This window comes from Planococcus citri, chromosome 5 (assembly GCF_950023065.1).
Source record: "Planococcus citri chromosome 5, ihPlaCitr1.1, whole genome shotgun sequence".
NCBI lineage: Eukaryota > Metazoa > Arthropoda > Insecta > Hemiptera > Pseudococcidae > Planococcus > Planococcus citri.
The window spans coordinates 54,983,194-55,004,171 of record NC_088681.1 but is presented as its reverse complement, the minus strand read 5'-3'; the positions used below and the strand labels follow the sequence as shown (position 1 = coordinate 55,004,171).

Sequence of the window (20,978 nt, the reverse complement as noted above, 5' to 3'; positions counted from 1 at the left end):
AATTATCAGAATAAAATCTGTTACTACACAAAAAAAATTACGGAAATAATTTTAATAAACGTAATAAAATCCGGTTTATAACATCATAAAGTTATTAGACCAAAATTAAAACAGAAAAAAGGAAGTAGAAGCCATGGTAACCGGACACTTCCCCGAATCCACTTCCCCGAAAGACGTTTTCCCGAATACCAAAATCCCGAATTTTTTTATCCCGAATCCATTTCCCCGAATCCGTTTCCCCGAAAGACCTACACCCGAAAATTGAAAAAAAATTGAGTTAAAAATTTTTTTAATTTTTCAATCTTGTTGATCCGGCAGCTGGCTGAGGACCTCCTCGGGAACTTAGAACAAGCAGTTCCCCGTTTCGTCGAACTGCAGTTATCGCTCTTGACTTGCACTCTTGCAGCCTCACTCTTCGGCAATCCCAATATACGTTTTCGTTCCATCTGGACTTTTCTTTGACTTCACGTAGACGTACCCTTGCAACAATAATTTCCCGTCACTGATGGCGGCCATTTTTTTTTATAATAGAAAATTCAATTTTCATATGGGTAACATAAGGTGCTTACACGGCATATAACCATTACACCTCAGCATTTCTATTTCCATGGTAAATCGGGATACACCGAGGCATTCGGGATGTAGGTGTTCGGGATATATGCATTCGGGTTAAAGGCATTCGGGATTTTGGACGTTCGGGTTACAGATTCGGGTACACGGCATTCGGGAAAATGGATTCGGGATAAAAAAATTCGGGATTTTGTCATTCGGGAAAATGTCTTTCGGGGAAGTGGATTCGGGGAAATGTCCGGTAATCAGAAGCCATGAATTTATGGCGAAAGATTCAAATTTTAAGAAATAATTTGAATAATCATAGATAGTAAAATTAAATTTTAAACATCGTAAACTTAGGAGAAGGTAACCAAAATGAAAAAGATGAAATAGTTGGAACAGTAAAAAAAAAAGGCATTAAAACTCCATAAAAATTTTTAAAAAATTGTTTAAAAAATATGCAAAAAAATCCAATAAAAAACTTTATTATGAAATTTATAAAAGCTGCTGGGAATATTCTTGAAATTAAAGAAATTTTCATATTTTTTTCTATAGAGTTGAAACATTTTTTTGACGTTTAAAATTTTTCTGACCATCGTTTCTTTTTTTTCGGTTGGTTTCAGTGACATTTAAATGATACCTACTTAAGCTAATTTTATATCATTTACTCATTTTCATACACTGAACGATATCTCTAACTTTTAACGATTTTTTCCAGCAACCATTTCGCTGTGATATGGAACACAAGTTCGGAGTCAGCTGTCTGAAATCAGGAGCAGTCTTATGTAGAGTAGTATTAAACCACGGAGGATACGTACCCGGTGAAACGATCCTAGTATCAGCAATTATACGTAATCGAAGCAAGATTCACATCAGAAGTACCAAAGCTTCACTTCGAGAGGTAGGTACCTACCCAAATTAACCACACATTCTAAACAGTACTTTCTTTTCATCATTAACGAAAGAGGAAAGGAAAAAAATATCACTTTATGATAATCTTTCTCTAATTTATTCTTATAGACAATCGAGTACATGGTGAAGAATAAAGTAGTACATTCGGAGACTAGAGAATTATCGTCGGTTAAACGAGGTAAAATTCATTCTGGAGAAGTCGACGAATGGAGAAATGAACAATTATTTGTACCTCCTTTACCACCGACTAATTTACGAGGATGTCATATTATCTCAGTGCAATACGATGTCTATGTAAGTATCTATATATTTAGCACCAAACAGAGACTCTCGTTTTCTGCATAAATCTATTCTCAAAATGCAAATATAAAATACCTACTTACTCTTACATGTGTGAATGTACATATATTTTCTAATTACAGTTCATTATCGAGCCCAAAGGTTTAGAAAAAGAAGTCAAAATCCAATTACCAATTCTGCTAGGAACTTACCCATTCCATTCGGATGATTACGACTCGTCGAGGAAACCCGAAGCTCATTACCCTACAACGCTGCCAATTTTCAGACCTTGGCTGGAGCACAAATCTCATTAATTCTTTCACTATTCGTCTCACAATCTACTCGTATTTTGTAACTCTTAATTCACCTACGATCGAACGACGACCATTCGACAGGAAACAGATGTCGTTTGTGCAGACGCGATGAGGATTCAGTTGCGTTAATTATTGTTTAAACGCGTTGCGAGTTGTAGTATGAAAATTCTCATAATTAAATGCAATAATAATAGATGAAGCGAGCAGTGAAATGATTTTCGAGATTTCATTGAAAATAATTTACATTCGTAATAATTTTACCGTTATACTAATTTAATCTTGAAAAGAAAAACGATCGGAGAAATATTCACGTGGTTCGGATTTGCTCAAAATTATGTATTTTAAAATTTGTATAAGTATTGTGGAATAAAACGTAATGAAATTGTTGCTTTATTCCCAGAGTATACTATGTAAATAGGTAATTTAAGGTTTATCAAAGTCTAAGCCAGTCAGGCCACATTTTTTCGAGAAATTTCATCAGAATTGGATTAAATTTTCAATTATAAAATGCAAATTAGGTAGGTATTTGGTTCAAACTCGAATATCACTTCGGTAGATTTTTTTCTTCAAAGGAACTACAGACAATGTGGCAGGCAGTCTTTGAAAATCTTTGTGCAAAAATAATAAAACGAGATAAAGTTCCTCGACATGTTGCATTTGTGGCAGATGGAGCTCGAAGATTTGGTAAAAAATATAATATTCCTGTACAAGAGAATCATGAAATTGGGTAAATAGCTTTCAAATTTTATTATTAATACGTCGTAAGGTAATATTCGCTGAGATTGGATTTTTTTCTCAAAAGCTTATTCGGCGTAATGTGGCAAGTAATTGATTGGTGTGTTTTGCTGGGAATTCGAGAATATTCTATTTTAATGTATTCTTTTGGAAATTACAATCGTCCTAAGGATGAAGTTCAACATTGGGTCGTGGTATTGAAAATTTGGCTTTTCAAATGCATCATGAATTGGTAAGGTGGGATAATAGGTAATTATGCTCGGTTGACCTCTCGTATTTTTTAATTCAACCGAGTGTGTTTCTGAAAGGAAAACTTTGGAAGAAAAGGGTATAAAATTCAACTTTTATGGTAAACTGGAGCTGATACCTGAAGAAATCAATGCTCTGATGGGTATGCTGTATTTAATGACCAGAAATAATACCAAATGTGTCGTTAACATGGCCATGGGTTACACAGGTAAATATTACGAGATCCACCTCGACACATTTTCGAAACTCTGTGACTCACGAATGAGGCTTTGAAATACATCTAGGTAGACATGAAATGTCAAAGGTGGCTTTTGAACTGTATCAGGCCATTCAGGCAGGTATAATAGAAGATGATCATTTGACAGAAGAGCTCTTCACCGAATCATTATTTGCTATTGAGAATCGTAACGTTGATCTTTTAATAAGAACCTCTGGTTATAAAAGAATAAGTGATTTCTTGAGCTGGCAGGTATACCTCAAGATTTTTAATACGTACCTACCTCAAAAAATGTATTAATTTTTTATTGCACAAATGAATTTACAGGCAGCTGGTGCCATACAATATTATTCCGATGTCTTGTGGCCAGAATTTTCCACAATGGATTTTTTAAAAGCTGTTTTATATTATCAAATGCACAGAAAACCTGCTAAAAATCGTGATAGAAATTTTCCTGAACAAACGAGCAACTTCTTGACGAAATCGAAAGATGAAAAACGAAACTACTTGCTCAAGTATTGTTTTGAAATGGGATTCTTACCTACGAAAGATCTATCTGAAATGTATTCTATTGATAATGAACAACTGTATCGTTGCTTTAAAATAAAATATAATCTAATTTGATCGAATAATTTCTATTGGGAGTACACATAGTAGCATTTTTCAAAAAAGTCCTCACAAAAAAGCTAGAGATTTGATGAGGAAGGATGTGTTGTAGTATTCCAAGGAATTAAAAGTTTTGTAAATCACGAAATATATACTCGTACATTTTTCTAGATCTTTAATCGCCTCTCCTCCCCCTTCCTTTTCTTCCTTCCAAAAAAACAATTAACATTTATAATCTACGACTACGAAAATATAAATCGAGCGTATTATACTGTAAAAATTGCAGAATTTCAATTTTTTCCAGATCTACCTCCCCAACGAAAAAAATATTACCAAATTTTTAATTCAACACATTGAAAGCATAAAAATTTAAAAATTCGGAGAATTGATTACAAAATTTAGATTTCAAGTCTCCCCTCATCAATTTCCTCCCTCAAAGGGAAAAATATTACATTGACAAGTTTACAATGTACGCCTTCAAAATTTAAATTTAGAAGCAGGATACCTTTTGAAAAACGAGAAAGTTTGAAAAATCCGTATGAAAAAAATACTGCCTTATTCAGAGTCTACGACCTCAAAAACATCATACAGGCAGATGTGACCTTTCGTATTAATCGAAAAAATGTTCAAAATTATAATTTCTTTACCGGTCTCACCCCCTCCCACACCTTCATAATCTACGAGTAAGAATCTAAAATGAGTTCGTACAGAAAAAGGAAAGGGGGCAAATTGCCCTAGGCTCTTATTTCCTGGAGGACTCATTTCAAGCAAATAATTTATCAAAATCTTAAGACATACCTAATCTAATTCAACAATTTTCCCACGAGCTAATTTTCCATGAGGGGAAGGAGGAGGGGTACAAATTTTGTTTGCAATTCAATTTTTTTTAGATCCCATCTCTCCAACCTTCAACTCACAAGAGAACCTCTTGAGGTGTCACACTCCGATTTGAACGGGACCGCGATTTTTGGAAAGGGCATAGTCTAAAACCCCCAAAACCAAATTTTCAGCTGCCCAAGCTCATTTTTCAATTTTTGGCGAATTTTTGAAAATTCAAAATTGACTGTTTTTGGCGATTTATGCTTTTTTCAAAAAAGTACGTACTACGTACTTGATCAATAAAAATAGTCAAAATAAGTCCCAAAACTAATATTAATTATATTACCCAAATCCAAATTTCATCATTTCCAGCCATTCTGGAGCCTCCAGCGCGATTTTTCAATTTCTCCAGAATTTTGAATTTGCTCCAGAAGGCGTGAATATGAAGTTGGACAGCTAAAAATCGAGTTGTATATTACACTCGATCGGTTTAACGAGTTAATCCAAATTTGAGCCAATTTTGAGCGTGACACCTCAAGAGTGGTTTTTTGAGGTGTCACTCTCGCTCCAAAACGACTGGAAATGGTAGAATTTGCGCTCCAGGGGTTAGTTTTGAACAAAATACAGTGATTCGCGTGAATTTCAAAAATTTCCACAAAAACGGGAAACTTTTGTTTTTTTGGATTTTTTAATTTTGAAAAAAGCTGGTCAAAAAGCCACTTTTGAGGTGTCACTCCCAAAATCGGCTCAAGTGTGGATAAACTTGTTAAACAGGTCGAGTGTAATATACAACTCGATTTTTAGCTGCCCAACTTCATATTCACGCCTTCTGGAGCAACTTCAAAATTCTGGAGAAATTGAAAAATCGCGCTGAAGGCTCCAGAATGGCTGGAAATGATGAAATTTGGATTTGGGTAATTATTATTAGTTTTGGGACTTATTTTGACCATTTTTATTGATCAAGTACGTACTTTTTTAAAAAAAGCATAAATCTCCAAAAACAGTCAATTTTGAATTTTCAAAAATTCGTCAAAAATCGAAAAATGAACTTGGGCAGCTGAAAATTTGGTTTTGGGGGTTTTAGACTATGCTCTTTCCAAAAATCGCGGTCCCGTTCAAATCGGAGTGTGACACCTCAAGGGGTTCCCTTGTCAGCTGAAAAAAAAAAAATTTGGACCCAAATTTGAAGGAAAAAAATGCAAAACTTCAATTTTTCCGGAACAAAAATTCCGATAGAAAAAATTACAATTTTTTACAGGTCTTACCCTCTCTTATATTTTTCTTCCTTCCTTTACCACAAGACATACCTACGAGAAAAATGCTGTCAAATTGATAGTCAATGATCACGATTACAGATTCACTGATATTCCAATTTTTCAGGTCCCATCTCTTCCACTTCTACTCCTGGGATTGCCAAATTTCAAAATTATACGAGATATAACCTCAAAAATCTAACTTTGGGAGCAATATTCGAAAAAAATGCAAATTTTTTATTTTTTCGATCCCACATTTCTTCTTTTTTTATTCTATGAAAAAGTTTTTGTCAAATTCGCAATCTACCAACTCGAAAACATGCATTTTGAGAATTTTTTCCCCTGGTCTTATCCCATCCTCTCATTTGCACCTCCTCGAGAAAATGATGTATCGTCAAATTTGTAATCCATCACCTCAAAAATATAGCATTCGACACATCACTCGTTATTTCCATCCAGTTTTCATTTTCCCCCCTCCCCTGCCTCATTTTCCCGTACAATTTTCACGATTTTGTTCAATGTCATAAATTTTCAGCAATTTACTGAATAATTTTGACATCTAGAGTGCAACTTGTGAAATTCTAGTTAGCTGGGCCAATTTTTTTTTTTTTGTAAATTTTGGACATTTATTGCAATGTATTTTACTTAGTCCTTGATGCCTATTTTTTTGATTTTTGCATCATATTCGTTTTTATATCCTATACCTACTAAATTTTCCATAATTTAAAAATTTTTTGAGCTGATTCCCCTATGTACCCAAGAATTTTGAAAGTTAAATGAACTTTCAATCCCAAATGGTATCTGATAAAAAAATACACCAAAAGAATTTTATAAAAATTTCAGGGAATCAGTTCAGTGGTCGAGTCATTGTATTTTTAACCGAAAAAAAAACTAGGTTCTTTCTCACATATTAGATGGATGCAATGAATTCCTTTTGATTTTACACACTTATGTGTACTTAGTTTTGAAATTATGCAATCTTTTGTGTTTAATTTTTGTTTCACGAATATGATACAAATAATATAAACTTGATGCCACAACAATTTACATATAAATGAGGAACGGAATTCACTTACAATAATTAAAAAACCGAATTAGGGGGCACAATAAGATTAAAAATTTTAATTATACTATGGAAATACATAGTAGGTACCTACATATCTATACCTACGTTAAACAAAGCATTCAGAAGTGACTCAGTTGTCGTGCTGTGAACTACCTACTCAATAAGACTGAAAATTTTTTCAAAAAAATGGTATCGTATTCGTCGAATACGTCGTTCGAATATGGTAGAAAATTGGCCACGTGCAAAGATGAAGATCGAGTGGTTATTTCAGGAATATCTGGGACATATCCGAGTTGCGAAAACATTGCGGAACTGGCAGAAGCTTTGTTCGAAAAAAGGGATTTAATAACAGGTGAGTCTTTCATAGATAAATCTTAATTATTTACTAATTGGTACACATATTTTAATGGATTGGAATATCCAATTTAGATATGCCAGAAAAAAAATTTAGCGTGGGAAAGATAAAAAATGTGGAAAAATTTGACGCTCAGTTCTTTGGTATTACTCAAGAACATGCCGAATATATGGATCCAATGTGCAGAATATTATTGGAAAAAGCATACGAAGCCATAACAGATTCAGGTACCTACCTAATTAATAAGGTCAAATTTTGGTAAAAATATGCAATCTTCTGCCAAATTCATCCAATTCTACGTTTTCAGGCTACAATATAAATCATTTTAGACAAAAAACAGTAGCTGTATATGTGGCCAGCTGTTTTAGCGATGCTGAAGTGGAAAGCACTTACAGAACAGATATAAAAGGAGCTTTAATATGTGAAAGAGCTCAGTCATTTTTAGCCAACAGGATTTCCTATTGGTTGGGGATAAATGGTACTAATCAAATAATTTAAGAAGTTAAAACACTTCACACAGATTCACTTCAGTTGTAGTCATCTTTAGGTCCAAGCTGTATAGTCAATACAGCGTGTTCTTCCAGCTTATACGCTTTTGAACTTGCTTATAAAGCTATTCGTAATGGAGAATGTGAAGCTGCTTTGGTAGGAGGTTCGAATTTATGTCTAGCTCCTGGAATGGTCAACCTATACTCTAATCTTGGAATCACCAGTCCTAGATGCAGATCTTTTGATAATGCTGGTAAACTTTTCAGCAACCCTGGAATCTGCAAGGTCCGCGAGTAACTTTGGTGTGATTTCAGCCAATGGATTCTGCCGATCTGAAGCCATCAGTATTGTATTACTACAGAAAGTCAAACATGCCAGAAGAGTGTATGCGCAAGTTATGCACATCAAAACTAACAATGACGGGTACAAGAAGCAAACTATTTTATTCCCATCGTCCACAATGCAGAAAAAACTTATCAATGAGGTTTACGAAGAATGCGATATTCCAAAGTCTGAATTATCGTGGGTCGAAGCTCATGGAACAGGGACTAGAGTAAGTTGGACTTTTTCAATCATGTACAAGTGCATATTCCAAATTAATTTCACTTCTAGATCGGAGATTATCAAGAAATGGTATCACTGGAGACTTTATGCCAAGGTCGAGATAGCACTTTGCTATGTGGATGTGTTAAATCTAGCATTGGTCATACTGAATCCACCTCAGGATTATGTTCCATTGCAAAAGTCATCATATCCATGGAAACTGGAGTTATACCACCCAATATTAATTTCCAAGAGCCTCAGAAAGGTATTGCTGCTCTTCTTGAGAATAGGATTAAAGTGAGTTGGATCTTCATTCATACTGGTACAGACCGATTACTTACTATTCCACATGATCCTTATGTGATTAGGTCATCACTGAGAAAACTCCTTGGAATGGAGGTTATGTGGCCATTAATAATTTTGGAATAGGAGGATCCAATGCTCATCTTTTATTAAAATCTAATTCAAAGGAACCAAATACATCATCTTCATCAGATTCATTATACTTGGTTAACATATCTGGGAGAACAGCAGACTCTGTGAAGTACATCATTGATTATGTAAGAGAAAAATTCACTAAATAGAATATAGCGATGATTGCAAAATCACAGGACTGTTATCTCCATGTGTAGCTCAATTCCATTCCTCCAAATCCTGAGCTTGTCAATCTTCTGCATAGAGTCCACAGTGAAGAAACTCCTCTGCACCTTTATCGAGGGTTTACTGTACTTGGAAAAAGTCTAACAACTCGTATAGAGCATCTTCAGGTGGGTAAGATGTGAAATCATTCAAAACTGTGGAAATTTCCTAACAACCCTTGGAGAACTTGAATCTTAACCTACTAAAAAAAAATTCATTTCCAGAAAGTCAAACCTGATAAAAGGCCAATTTGGTTCATCTATCCTGGAATGGGGTCACAATGGATTGGAATGGCCAAAGATTTGATGAAGCTGGATCTGTTTAGAAAATCCATTCTAGAATGTCATAAAATCTTAGTTCCAAAGAACATTAATTTGATAGAGATTTTAACCAGCAGCAACAAAATCATTCTTCAGAACATACTTTACTGCTTTGTTGGTATCACAGCTATGATGGTAAGCTTCCTTCCATCCTTCCACATACTTCTTTAGTAACTATTCATAAAGAAAGAACCTGATTAACAAATATCCCACTCTAGATCTCCTTGACTGATCTCTTGGAATCTATTGGAATCACTTTCAATGGAGTTATTGGACACTCTTTTGGAGAAATTGGATGTGCATATGCTGACAAGTGTTTAACCAAGAAACAGACTCTAAAGGCAGCTTATTACAGGGGCATCACAAGTTTAGAAATGAAGACAATCAATGGCTCAATGGCTGCTATTGGTACATGTGTATGAACACGTGCTTTGACCAAGCTATCAATTTCCACATACTTACTTAACACCATTTCTTTTAGGTTTAAGTGGTCAGGATATGAAACTCAGATGTCCATCATCAATCGAGGTAGTTTGCAGAAATGGTGCCAAAAGTTGCACGATTGCTGGTCCAGCAGATTCCATGAAAGAACTCATCAAGGATTTGAAAACAGAAGGAATATTTGTCGCTGACATTTATTCAGCTAATATAGCTTTCCACAGCAGATATATCAGCATAGGAGGTCCAATATATAGTAAATATCTACAAAAGGTATAGGTTTGATTGATCAGAACTCATTTCACCACAGCTAAATTCTACAAATTCTCATAGATAATCTATTAGGTAATCAAAACTCCCAGAGAAAGATCTCCTAGATGGATCTCATCATCGGTTGATGGAGACAAAAGTATCTCAATAGGTAAATTCTGTTCGGCTGAATACTTTGTGAATAACTTCCTGTGTCCTGTCAACTTTGAAAATGCTCTGAAGAAAATCCCAAATGGTGCGGTGACTATAGAAATATCGCCTCATTCCATACTAAAGCATGTGCTCACTGAAACTTTGGATAAAAGCATTATAAACATATCATTACTGAACAAAACTCATCCAAACACCTTGCAATTTTTCCTGGGATCTTTGGGCATGTGAGTAATGCCAGATACCTATTCCTTAATTGTAGATTTTTCAAAACCAATGCAAATGATTTTATTTATTAGACTGTACGAGCAAAATATTGATATGGATCTGACACCATTGTACCCAGCCGTGGAATATCCTGTCAGCAGAGGCACTCCTATGATTGCTCCTCTAATAAAGTGGTTCCATGATGAAGACTGGCATGTGCCATTTCAGAATATAGATTTTGAAAATAAAACATCATCCCATGGTAAATCTTTCAAGATTGATTATAGCAACGATAAATTTCTATTTTTGCAAAACTGTGTTGTAAATGGAGTCAACATGTTTCCTGAATCTGGGTATTTGGTAAGTCTTTGATTATCAACTTGGGTTATTCATGGAAAAGATTTGATAGCTGATTAGGTCTGGTCAGTGATCAGTCCTGTTCAGAATGGTTTGATCAGATTAGATTCAGACTTTTGTTGGATCCATTTTGATCAGGCCAGACCTGATCAGACAAGCATTTTCCTCTGAAAGTGGATACTTACACCTATTTTGAAAGATGCAGACACAATGTGACTCATTTTTTTAATGACTAGAATATTGTTTGGGAGACTTTCACGGAGCAGAGAACACATGGACACTGCAAATCTGTGATTTTTAGCGATATAAAGTTTCATAAAGTTGTGACAATTCCATCAAAAGGTAAAAGACTTTGTATTGATTGCCGTAGAATCAACTTAGGACTTCATTCTTCATTTTATTAAATTTTTTTCCAGGATCATTGAATTTTAATGTGATCATAACTCATGACCATGGTTATTTTGAGGTTTTACTCCATGAAGAAGTTGTTTGTGATGGATACATTGATACTCTACCAGAAGAATCTGCACAGGGGATCATGGAGGAATCAGACCAAGACATGATGTTCATATTGCAAAGTGCTGACATTTATAAAGAATTCAGAATCAAAGGATATGCCTATGTAGATAATTTCCAAACAATTTTACACAGTAATTTGGAAGGTAATGCAGAATGTTTCTTTAAAAGTACCTACCCAGCAGAAAATGATAGGATCTGATCAGGTGTGGAAAGATTTAATTAGATTAAAACCTCTATTAAGCTGGATCCTGATCCCTAAGAATTTCTGTATCTGATCTAATTTAATCAGATCTCATCAGACTGGTCTGATCTGATGTGATCAGATCCAATCATTCTCCTCTGAGTATGTATGAATGGATAGGGACAAGTTTGGAAGATAAATTCAGTTTGGAGAGTATCTGAGTGAGTTGGATCTGATCTGATTAGATCTCCTAAATTATCTTATCACTTCCACTTTAGCAGATATGATTCTATTATATCTTCTATCTTATTATCTCATCACTTCCACTTCAGCAGATAGATAAGCTCAGTCTGATAAGATATGATCAGATCTGTTAAATACTGATCTGCACATCTAATTATCCATTTCCCCCACAGCAGCTTTCTTGAAACGGTAATAATTTGAGTTTTCATTCAGGAACCACTGGTCAGATTAAATGGACCAAAGATTGGATTCTGTACTTGGACTCTCTGTTTCAATTTTTCTATTTTTCCAACATAAAAAATTCTTGCATTGAATTGGTCAAAAAAATAGATGTGATCAAAATTGATATCTCAAAGCAATTCGAATACTCCAAAAAATTTGAAGATGGTAAGAAAAGTTTAAGAACATGAAAATAAAGAACAAGAGAATTTTGATTTAACCAATTTCATTTCTTTTTCATTGCAGCAATCACTGTTTCCTTGGATAAAAATAATATTTATTCAGGCGGAGTTTCTATAAAAGGAATGAACACTCAGGAAATAAATCGAGAGGTATGCAAAGATCCTGTGCTACAGAAATTCCAATTTGTCCCTTACTTCAGTGAAAAAGTGAGTGGACAGATTTTCCCCTTGACTTCAAATATCAGAAATTTCCCCTGATGAATTTTCATTTTCAATTTTTTAAACTGAATTTTTCCAATAGATTTTACGAATGAAAGACATTATCACAGTGCTAGCAACAATCATCCTTGAGAATACACTGCTTTTGAAAATAAAAGCTTTCGAGATCATTGATCCTAACTCCGAAGTACCAATTATATCGAGAGAGTTGGATGAGTTTTTCAAAAATATATCATTTTTTGAGGTTGGTACAATAGAAATATTTTAGTAAAATTTTTTCCTACACAACAAATTTCAAAAATTCGTCCTTGATCAAAAAAACGTTTGATATAGATTGAAATCACTATTAACGAATTTGAATCTCTCGAGTCATATAAACTTCCACCTCATTTCAAAGCGGAAAAAATTGCAGACCTTCAAAAAGAATCAGTTGATCTCTTCATCATACCAAATTTAATGCAAAATATTCAGGTAAAAATTCTCGACATTTATTTTTATTTTCTTCTTTTCTTAGGAGGAAAATATTGGATCTGATCAATCAGAGAATTGACAGCACCCGTGAGCAGATTAGATTAACTCTGAACAGATGAAACCAAATCTAGCCAAGAAAAAGAAATTAGAATCTGTTCAGATATTTTTGATCATCAGATCAGATCCAGACATTTTCCCTTTAGGATTATAAAATTACCATGGCATCATTTTCAGGAGCATATTCAAATCATTTCCCACTCAAACTCTGGTACTTTTATAATATCTCGTGAAAAGAAAAGTTCATTCAAGACCATCCCAGGTTTAGAAATGGCAGCTTCATACTCTATTCAAAATGAAAAAATTGTATTATGGCACAAAGTGAGTCAGATTTAAATTAAAGACCCCAGTGATCTATAAAATTGAAATTTTAATGGCAGATTTACACTTTTATAGGTATCCAATTACACAACTCCTCTCATTTTACAAATAGAAGAAGACTCCTTCACATGGGTTGAAAAATTGCAAAAAATATTGAAACAAAACGTGGACAAAAAAATCATTATTTACTCAGAATATAATTTATTTTCGGGCATCGTAGGATTTTTCAAATGTATCAGAAGGGAACCTTGTGGACGTAATTTGAGGTAGGTACATACATGAATCCCACTTTCTTTTAACAAGACAAAACAATCAATAGTTATCTATGTAATTTTTTGTCCCAGATGCTTTTTAATATTGGACGATTTCGTACCTTCATTCTGTATCAAAGATGGATTTTATAAAAATCAAATTCAAGCCGATTTAGCGATAAATGTGTATAAGGATGGTAGCTGGGGATCTTACATACCCTTGGAAATGGACCCTCTGCCCAGAATATCAACACCACATGTTAATTTGGACATTTCTTATCAAAATGACGATCCAGTACTGAACTGGGGTATAGGAGAATTACACACTGATCCTCATCAAAAGTAAGTGAAATATATCCCCTTTAAAATATTGAAACGGGGCACTTTGAAAATGATGGCATTTCTTTGTGATTTCAGCAAAAATACTCATGATCATTACATAAGAGTTCATTATGCAACTTTTCCAGAAAATAATGATAATCATGAATCATCTGCGAATGTGAGTATCGCCCATCTTGAAATTATGTAGGATAAGTATTACAAATATTGATCAGTCCACCCATTCAAGTTTTACAATTACAAAACAATACCTCTAATTATCACTCACCATTGATTCAGCTCAGCTACAAATTTCCTGGTTTCCTCAAGATTTCTGAAAAAGAAATAAAAATACCTAAAATTAATCTTATAATCTAAATTTGGATAATTATGATCAGATCAAGAAATCGACCATATCTGAGTAGACTGGATTCAATATCTGCTGATCTGAATTGATCAGTTCATGCTTCAGCCAGTTAGATCTATCAAGTCAAATCCGGATATTTACAAATTTCTTGTATTCAGTATCCATTTTGATCTAATCAATCTTCTAAATTAGATTGGTCAGATCAAAGTTCTGATCTGGCCAGACCTCATCACAATCAATCATTTTCCTCTTGATTTTTCAGAAATCCTATGGGATTTACGAATTTTCTGGTACAACTACTCAAGGAAACGTGGCCGGAATATCATTTAGGAATCGAATATCCAATTTTATTCCAGAGGACGAATGTATATATTGGACTATTCCACCAGAATATTCATTAAAAGAGGGGTTAACATTACCTATAGCTTATCTAACGGTCAGAGACATTTACAAGAATAAATAGGGTAGCAATTAGCAGTATGGAAAAATTACGTTTGTTTAAATACTTTCCACAGGTTTCGATGATTCTCACCGAAATAGGCAAAGTGGAATTGAAAACAATGTTAATACAGAATGCAATGACACAAGCAGGCCAGGCTGCGATAAATTTATTTTTAAAATATGAGTACGTTGTAATGACCATTGAAAAAAATTCCAGTCAAAAAGAGGAAGTGGAACGAAAATTTCCCGAAGTAAGCGTGCTTCCTCCTTTTTTGAACTAGCAATAAAGTCTGTTTTTCATTCCTCATATTGCTTTGAAATGTGACAGGTTCGAAGTTTTTATGAAGGATCCTTCTTGAATGATGAAGAAAAAATAAATATTCTTTTGTTAACCGAAATTGGTCCAGAAATTTTTGATTTAATGCAACTTGTGAGTCCTCGAGGATACATCTTTTATGTTGGAAATGCAAAAAACATAAATTGGAAGTATTTAAGTAAGTAGATAGGTATTTAAAATGTTAAAAAATAAAAACTTGAAGTTGAAAAAAATTGCTACAAAATTTGCAGAAAATATGCTCATTGAAGGGAAACACTTCCAAGTGATCAATTTAACAAACACAATCAAAGAAGATCGTGAAAAAATAACCAAATTGAAATATTTCTTGAATGAAAAAATCAAGAACGGATTCCTTCGACCATTGGAAAGGAAATCGAACTATTTCACAGTTCCTGGATCCATCAAAAGGTACATACCTATCAAACATTGGACGGCTGTCCTGACACTACACATTTCAAAAATTCTTGTGTTCTCAGGAATCTCAAAATAAATGATGAAGCCACTGATGTAATCGTGGTAGGAAACGAAGAGACACACGAGGCAATCCCCAAGTTCATCTGCAACGAAGTTGACGTTTACATCGTCTGTGGTATGCACATGATTTGGTCTGTTTACCAATAATCCTGTAAATAAACAAACAACATTAGTTCTTCATGGAAACTTCAGACTAATTACCGTTATTTATTCGATTTAATCCAACGCAGGAGGCCTAGGTGGCATGGGTTTTGAACTGACAGATTGGCTGGTAGACCAAGGAGCCAAAAAACTAATCCTGGTGTCCAGAACAGGCAATTACAACAGCTACCAATTGAGGAAAATGTCTGCATGGCAATCTGACGGAATATTCATAAAAATATCCACCGATAACATCGCTACCTCGCAAGGAGTTGAAAACTTGCTCAAAAGTGCCAATCAAATGGGAGTAGTTTCGGCCATATTCAATACAACGCTGGTAGTTTCCTATTTAAACTCATTTTTCAACATTTTAACCCACCAATTGACTCAATTTTTTAAACAGATCCTTCAAGATGGCTTATTCGAGAACCTAACCGAATCAGATTTCCAATCCGTAGCCAATCCCAAAGCAATAGCTACAATTCATTTGGATAAAATTTCCAGAATAATGTGCCCTCAGCTGAAACACTTCGTCGTATTCAGTAGTATAGCTTGTGGCTATGGTAATGCTGGTCAGACCAACTATGGGTATGCTAATTCAGTCACTGAACGTGTCTGTGAAGTGAGAAGATCCCAGGGATTGCCAGCTTTGGCAGTCGAATGGGCTGGAGTTGGAGATGTAGGATACTTGAGACACAGTTCGCCGGATAAAATACCTGGTAAGATTCTGCAATGCCTGGTTTCTCTGTTCATGGTCACTGGATCACAGATGATGATTTCTGTCTGTAGGTGGAACACTCCTGCAACCAATCAGATCTTGTTTACAAACATTGGAATTTTATTTATGCAATTCTCAACCTGTAGTGTCGAGTTTCATTGTTTCGGGGAAGCAGGCTGGAACCAGCATTAAATCAAAATATGATACGATCTTTACCAAAATACAAGCCATTTTGGGTAATTTGCTGATAATAAACAGATAAATAGGTATATGAACTCAAATTGAATATTGTTATACGTACTTTTTAATATTTTTCCCCCGTAGATAAAGCTGATTCAGATGTTCCTGAAGATAAAACACTAAAAGACTTGGGATTGGATTCGATCACTGTAACAGAAACAAGACTCATATTAGAACAAAAGTTTAATTTGAAGATGAGTGCAGAAGATATACTAAATTTAAAGCTGTATGAATTATGGCAACTTGAAAAGCAACAAAAAACTTTCAAAAATACACCAGGTAGGACGAAAAAATATTGCATACCCACTCACCCAGGAGGGAAAAAATGGGATCTGATCAAATCTGTGTATTCCATGAATCCAATTTGAGGTGACTAGCTTATTGATCACATCTGGTCAAACCAAATTTTTGATCGAATTAGAACTGTTCAGACTTGATCAGATCCAATAGGAAAGACCTGATTGGATCTGATCAGATCTCATGAAATCCATAAGTCGATCTGACCAGATCTCATTCAATCTGGTGAGACCAAATTGAATCCAGAAAGAGGATTTCTAGGTCTTATTTAATCTTATCAAAACCGGTCTGATCACTTTTCTCTGAGTAAATATGATTTTATGAGTTCGGATAAGCACAGGTCCAATCAGATCAACTAAGATATGATCATTTCCCTGATCTGATCAGACCCAATCTGTTTTTCCTGAATCATTAGAAAAAAAAAATCATTTCAGCTGAACCTTCAAAAAGCACCTCAATTCGAAATATATCCATTTTGGAGCAACTCTACACCAATATGCTGGAAGTTCTTCCATTAGAAACAGAAATCACTAATATTTCCCCTATTGTACGACTGGAATCCTACTTACATGAAGGGAAAACACACTATGTGGCAACTGACCAGGAACCAACCATTTTCTTTTTTCCTGGAATCGAAGGTAATCCACTTTTCCACTAAATTAATGATATTACCTGCAGCCTTGAAATGTAGATTTTTTGCTTAGGTATGGCTGGAGCTATGTTATCTTTATCTAGACATGTGGATTTGCAAGTGCTATGTGCCCAGTATGATTTAGGTGCATTTGATGTCAAGGAAATCGCTTCAAAGATATTACAAGTGAGTGTCGCGTCCCGAAAGAAAGTATTGGCTCTGTTTAAATCAGTGTTTTGTGTGGATTAGATCTGTTGAGAGAATGAGAGCTTACTGAATCTAACCAAGTCTGATCAGATCAGATCAAAACCGATCTGATCATACCAGATCAGAACCTATCTGAGCAAGTGAGCATACCATATCAGAACTGATCTGAGCATACCACATCAGAACTGATCTGAGCATACCACATCAGAACTGATCTGAGCATACCACATCAGAACTGATCTGATCATACCACATCAGAACTGATCTGATCATACCACACCAGAACTGATCTGATCATACCACATCAGAACTAATCTGATCATACCACATCAGAACTGATCTGATCATACCACATCAGAACTGATCTGATCATACCGCATCAGAACTGATCTGATCATACCGCATCAAAACTGATCTGATCATACCACATCAGAACTGATCTGATCATACCACATCAGAACTGATCTGACCCGACCAGACCCAAGCAGATCAGATCAGATCCGAGCAGTTCAGATCAGATTAGACCCAATTAGAACAGATCAGATCAAACTCGATCAGAACATATCCGATCAGACCCAATCAGACCAGATCAAACCAGACCAGATTAGAGCAGAACAGATATGATCAGACCCAGTAGGGAAGACCTGATTAGATCCCATCTGGTCTGATCAGACGTGATTGGATCCAGCAGGGTATACCTTATCTGATTGGATGTAACTACATTGGAACAGATCTCATCACATCTTATCATATCTGGATACGTTCCTTAGATTAGATCCAATTGATCATCAGATCCAATATGGGAGACCTGATCGAATCTAACTAAATCTTATCATATCACACTAAATCAGATCCAATAATTTTTACCCTGGATAAATTTTTAAAAAATTTAAAATTATTTAGCAATATGTTCTCTCCTTTTTTTTAGGAAATAGAAAGTAAATTAGGATCTCAAAAAATCTTCCACATGGTCGGACACTCTTTTGGAGGATTGATTGCTATGGAAATAGTTCACTGTTTAGAACAAAAAGGAAAAACTGGTTATTTATACCTCATCGACAGCTCACCGAAGATTGTAAAATACATAGCAAGTTCCCTCTTTCATAATGAAGGATTTTATGAAAATATTCTGGGATTTGTCAGAGCTTTAAAAACCAATTCAGATATTCTAGAGGTGACCACCGGTTTTTTCTCTCCTAAATTTCAAAAATTAAAAAAGCTACTAACTCAACGTTACTCTTTAGTTTCAGAAATCACTGACTAATTATAAAGATTGGGAATTTGCTTTAAAATTTACGATGCAATCTTTGCCTGATAATTTACCCTTTAAAAAAGAAATTCTAGAGAGTATTTTGAATACATCGTATCAGCGCAGTAGAACAATTCACTCTTACGATGGAATCCCAGAGAAATCTATCAACTCTAAGGTTTTGTTTTTTAAACCAAAAGAAGATATTTTTTCAATTTCTGGGCATGATTTATCAAAGGTAGGTATTAGATACTATTTAAATGAAACAAAATAAAATTACAGAATTTATTTTAAATAAAAAATTCAACAAAATAATGTTTAAAAAATATTCCCCCAAAAAATCTAACGAATAATTAATATTCTTAGGTATCAAATTAATAATTGTAAATTATAAATTCATGTTTTACTCTTTTTTTTGTTTGTTTGCAGTATTTCACACAACCCATCGAAGAGTATAATATCAATGGGAACCATTTCACGATGCTGAAAACAACAGAGCTAGCTCACTACATAATGACTTTCTACAGACAGAATACCAATAAAGATATCAAATATGGTTGAACGTTTACAACCTTTCAACCCATTAAAAAATATAGATAACATTTGTTGATTGCCTCATGTTCGTGATATTATAAATACCAACTGAAAACACAATCAACGATGACTAGTTTAGTCCAAATTCTTCAACATATCCATCCATTTCAATCCACTTTTAGTATCTGCTGCAGGAGTATACTCGGTACCAATCCACCCATCGTAATTCAATTGTTTAAGTAGCCCGAAAACATATTTATAATTAACTTCACCGACGGAATCAGGTTCATGTCTATGAGGTGCTTGAGCAATCTGAATATGACCGGTGTACGGGAGTAGATTTTTAATATTATTCGTTAAATTACCAGTTATCATTTGTAAATGAAATAAATCCAGCATGAGTTTGATGGACGGACTATTGACTTCTTTAATTATCGATACAGCTTTTTTATAATCATTCAAATAATATCCAGGCACCAAATGAGGATTAATAGGTTCGATCAATCCGGTGATGTTTTCTTTCTCGAACAACTCGGAAGCGTATTTTAGGTTAGTTAAATATACGTCGTCGTTTTCTGTAGTAGGAGAGTGAACTATACCTGCCATTACGTGAATTCTTGAGCAATTCAGAGCTTTAGCGTAAGTTACAGCTAACTGGATACTGTTCCGGAATTCGGTTACTTTATCAGGTATAGCTGCGAAACCGAGCTCTCCAGATGATATATTTCCAGGATACACGTTGATTAGGATTTGTTCTAGTTGAGCTGATTCTTTCGATTGTTGAAGTTCGTTGATTGAATATTCGTACGGGAATCCACATTCGACCGCTGAAAATCCGCATTGTTTTGCAAGCACGTATCGTTCTAGTAGAGATGATGCTTCGGTGAACATGAAGGATAGATTAGCACATATTTTTAGACTCATGGTTACGTTAGAAGATGGAGTTTAAAATGAAAAATGTTGATTTGAATATTAAAACTCGAGTAATGAATAATGAATGATAAACTAAACTTACAAAAAATGAAAAAAATGAAAAAATTTATGAAGCGCGAAAATCAACATGCTGATAAGACGCAGTGCTGCTTGATGAACAAGAAAAAAATATTTCAAAACAAGATACTTGAATTAATTAATTAAAGAAGATCCTTTTGTCCATTTGTTCTTCAAATGACTTGAAATTAACAGAAATTTGATTTTTACTTGATCATTTTTCAAACAAACCAACAAGATGAGATTTTTCTCAAGTTTTCTGAAATCGAAATTGTGATTTCTCGTTATGACTATCAATATTTTGTGAAATGGTACCACTGCCAATGCAACACATTTGTTATCAGTCGCTGTTATCAATGACTTCATTAATTGAATTTTTCAAATATTGCTCAAATAATTGATTTTTGGAGATATTTTTCTACAAATTTCGATTCGAATAAATTACAACGGTTCATTTCAAGATTGGGTATCGCTCAAGTACAAGTTGAATTCATTCAATCACCCGGTGAACAATCAATCATATGAAACCAAACACCTTCAGTCCGTTCTATTCTGCTGTTTCTCATTGATCAATGATCAACAATCGAGCTGTGCAAGATTT

General features: G+C 34.5%; 4 protein-coding genes and 1 long non-coding RNA gene across 5 annotated transcripts in view; 3 read left to right on the top strand and 2 right to left on the bottom strand.

Annotated features, from left to right (window-relative positions):
* Positions 1-2,450, top strand: part of Vdup1 (arrestin family protein Vdup1) — a 39,285-nt gene extending 36,835 nt beyond the window's left edge. The window contains exons 4-6 of the mRNA XM_065365604.1: positions 1,271-1,453; positions 1,573-1,758; positions 1,887-2,450. Coding sequence (XP_065221676.1) covers positions 1,271-1,453; positions 1,573-1,758; positions 1,887-2,057 — 540 coding nt within the window. The 3' untranslated portion in view covers positions 2,058-2,450. The remainder of the gene's footprint in view (positions 1-1,270; positions 1,454-1,572; positions 1,759-1,886) is intronic.
* Positions 2,451-2,505: 55 nt separating this feature from the next.
* On the top strand, positions 2,506-3,890 carry LOC135846492 (isoprenyl transferase-like). Its single transcript, XM_065365605.1, has 5 exons — positions 2,506-2,784; positions 2,860-3,024; positions 3,101-3,249; positions 3,326-3,510; positions 3,586-3,890. Exons 1-5 carry the CDS (start codon positions 2,642-2,644, stop codon positions 3,880-3,882), a joined length of 939 nt encoding a protein of 312 aa, XP_065221677.1. The 5' UTR covers positions 2,506-2,641; the 3' UTR covers positions 3,883-3,890.
* A 3,206-nt stretch (positions 3,891-7,096) lies between these two features.
* Positions 7,097-19,802, top strand: LOC135849038 (fatty acid synthase-like). Its single transcript, XM_065369178.1, has 37 exons — positions 7,097-7,354; positions 7,432-7,584; positions 7,665-7,835; positions 7,905-8,099; positions 8,161-8,399; positions 8,459-8,686; positions 8,758-8,949; positions 9,022-9,156; positions 9,253-9,483; positions 9,567-9,756; positions 9,830-10,059; positions 10,132-10,433; positions 10,506-10,773; positions 11,007-11,112; positions 11,187-11,432; positions 11,927-12,100; positions 12,179-12,321; positions 12,416-12,577; positions 12,667-12,804; positions 13,039-13,182; positions 13,258-13,448; positions 13,527-13,775; positions 13,851-13,932; positions 14,381-14,554; positions 14,634-14,810; positions 14,888-15,053; positions 15,127-15,304; positions 15,373-15,485; positions 15,601-15,848; positions 15,915-16,230; positions 16,301-16,465; positions 16,554-16,748; positions 17,201-17,404; positions 17,471-17,583; positions 18,533-18,778; positions 18,849-19,091; positions 19,283-19,802. Exons 1-37 carry the CDS (start codon positions 7,189-7,191, stop codon positions 19,412-19,414), a joined length of 7,005 nt encoding a protein of 2,334 aa, XP_065225250.1. The 5' UTR covers positions 7,097-7,188; the 3' UTR covers positions 19,415-19,802.
* On the bottom strand, positions 15,376-16,363 carry LOC135849044 (uncharacterized). The gene is made up of 2 exons (XR_010559482.1): positions 16,228-16,363; positions 15,376-15,519 (listed from the first exon to the last, which is right to left on the bottom strand). It is a non-coding gene; the product is annotated as an uncharacterized LOC135849044 (long non-coding RNA).
* Positions 19,125-20,441, bottom strand: Gip (hydroxypyruvate isomerase-like protein Gip). Its single transcript, XM_065369181.1, has one exon. The coding sequence runs from the start codon at positions 20,309-20,311 to the stop codon at positions 19,523-19,525; it is 789 nt and encodes a 262-aa protein (XP_065225253.1). The 5' UTR covers positions 20,312-20,441; the 3' UTR covers positions 19,125-19,522.
* Positions 20,442-20,978: the final 537 nt, after the last annotated feature.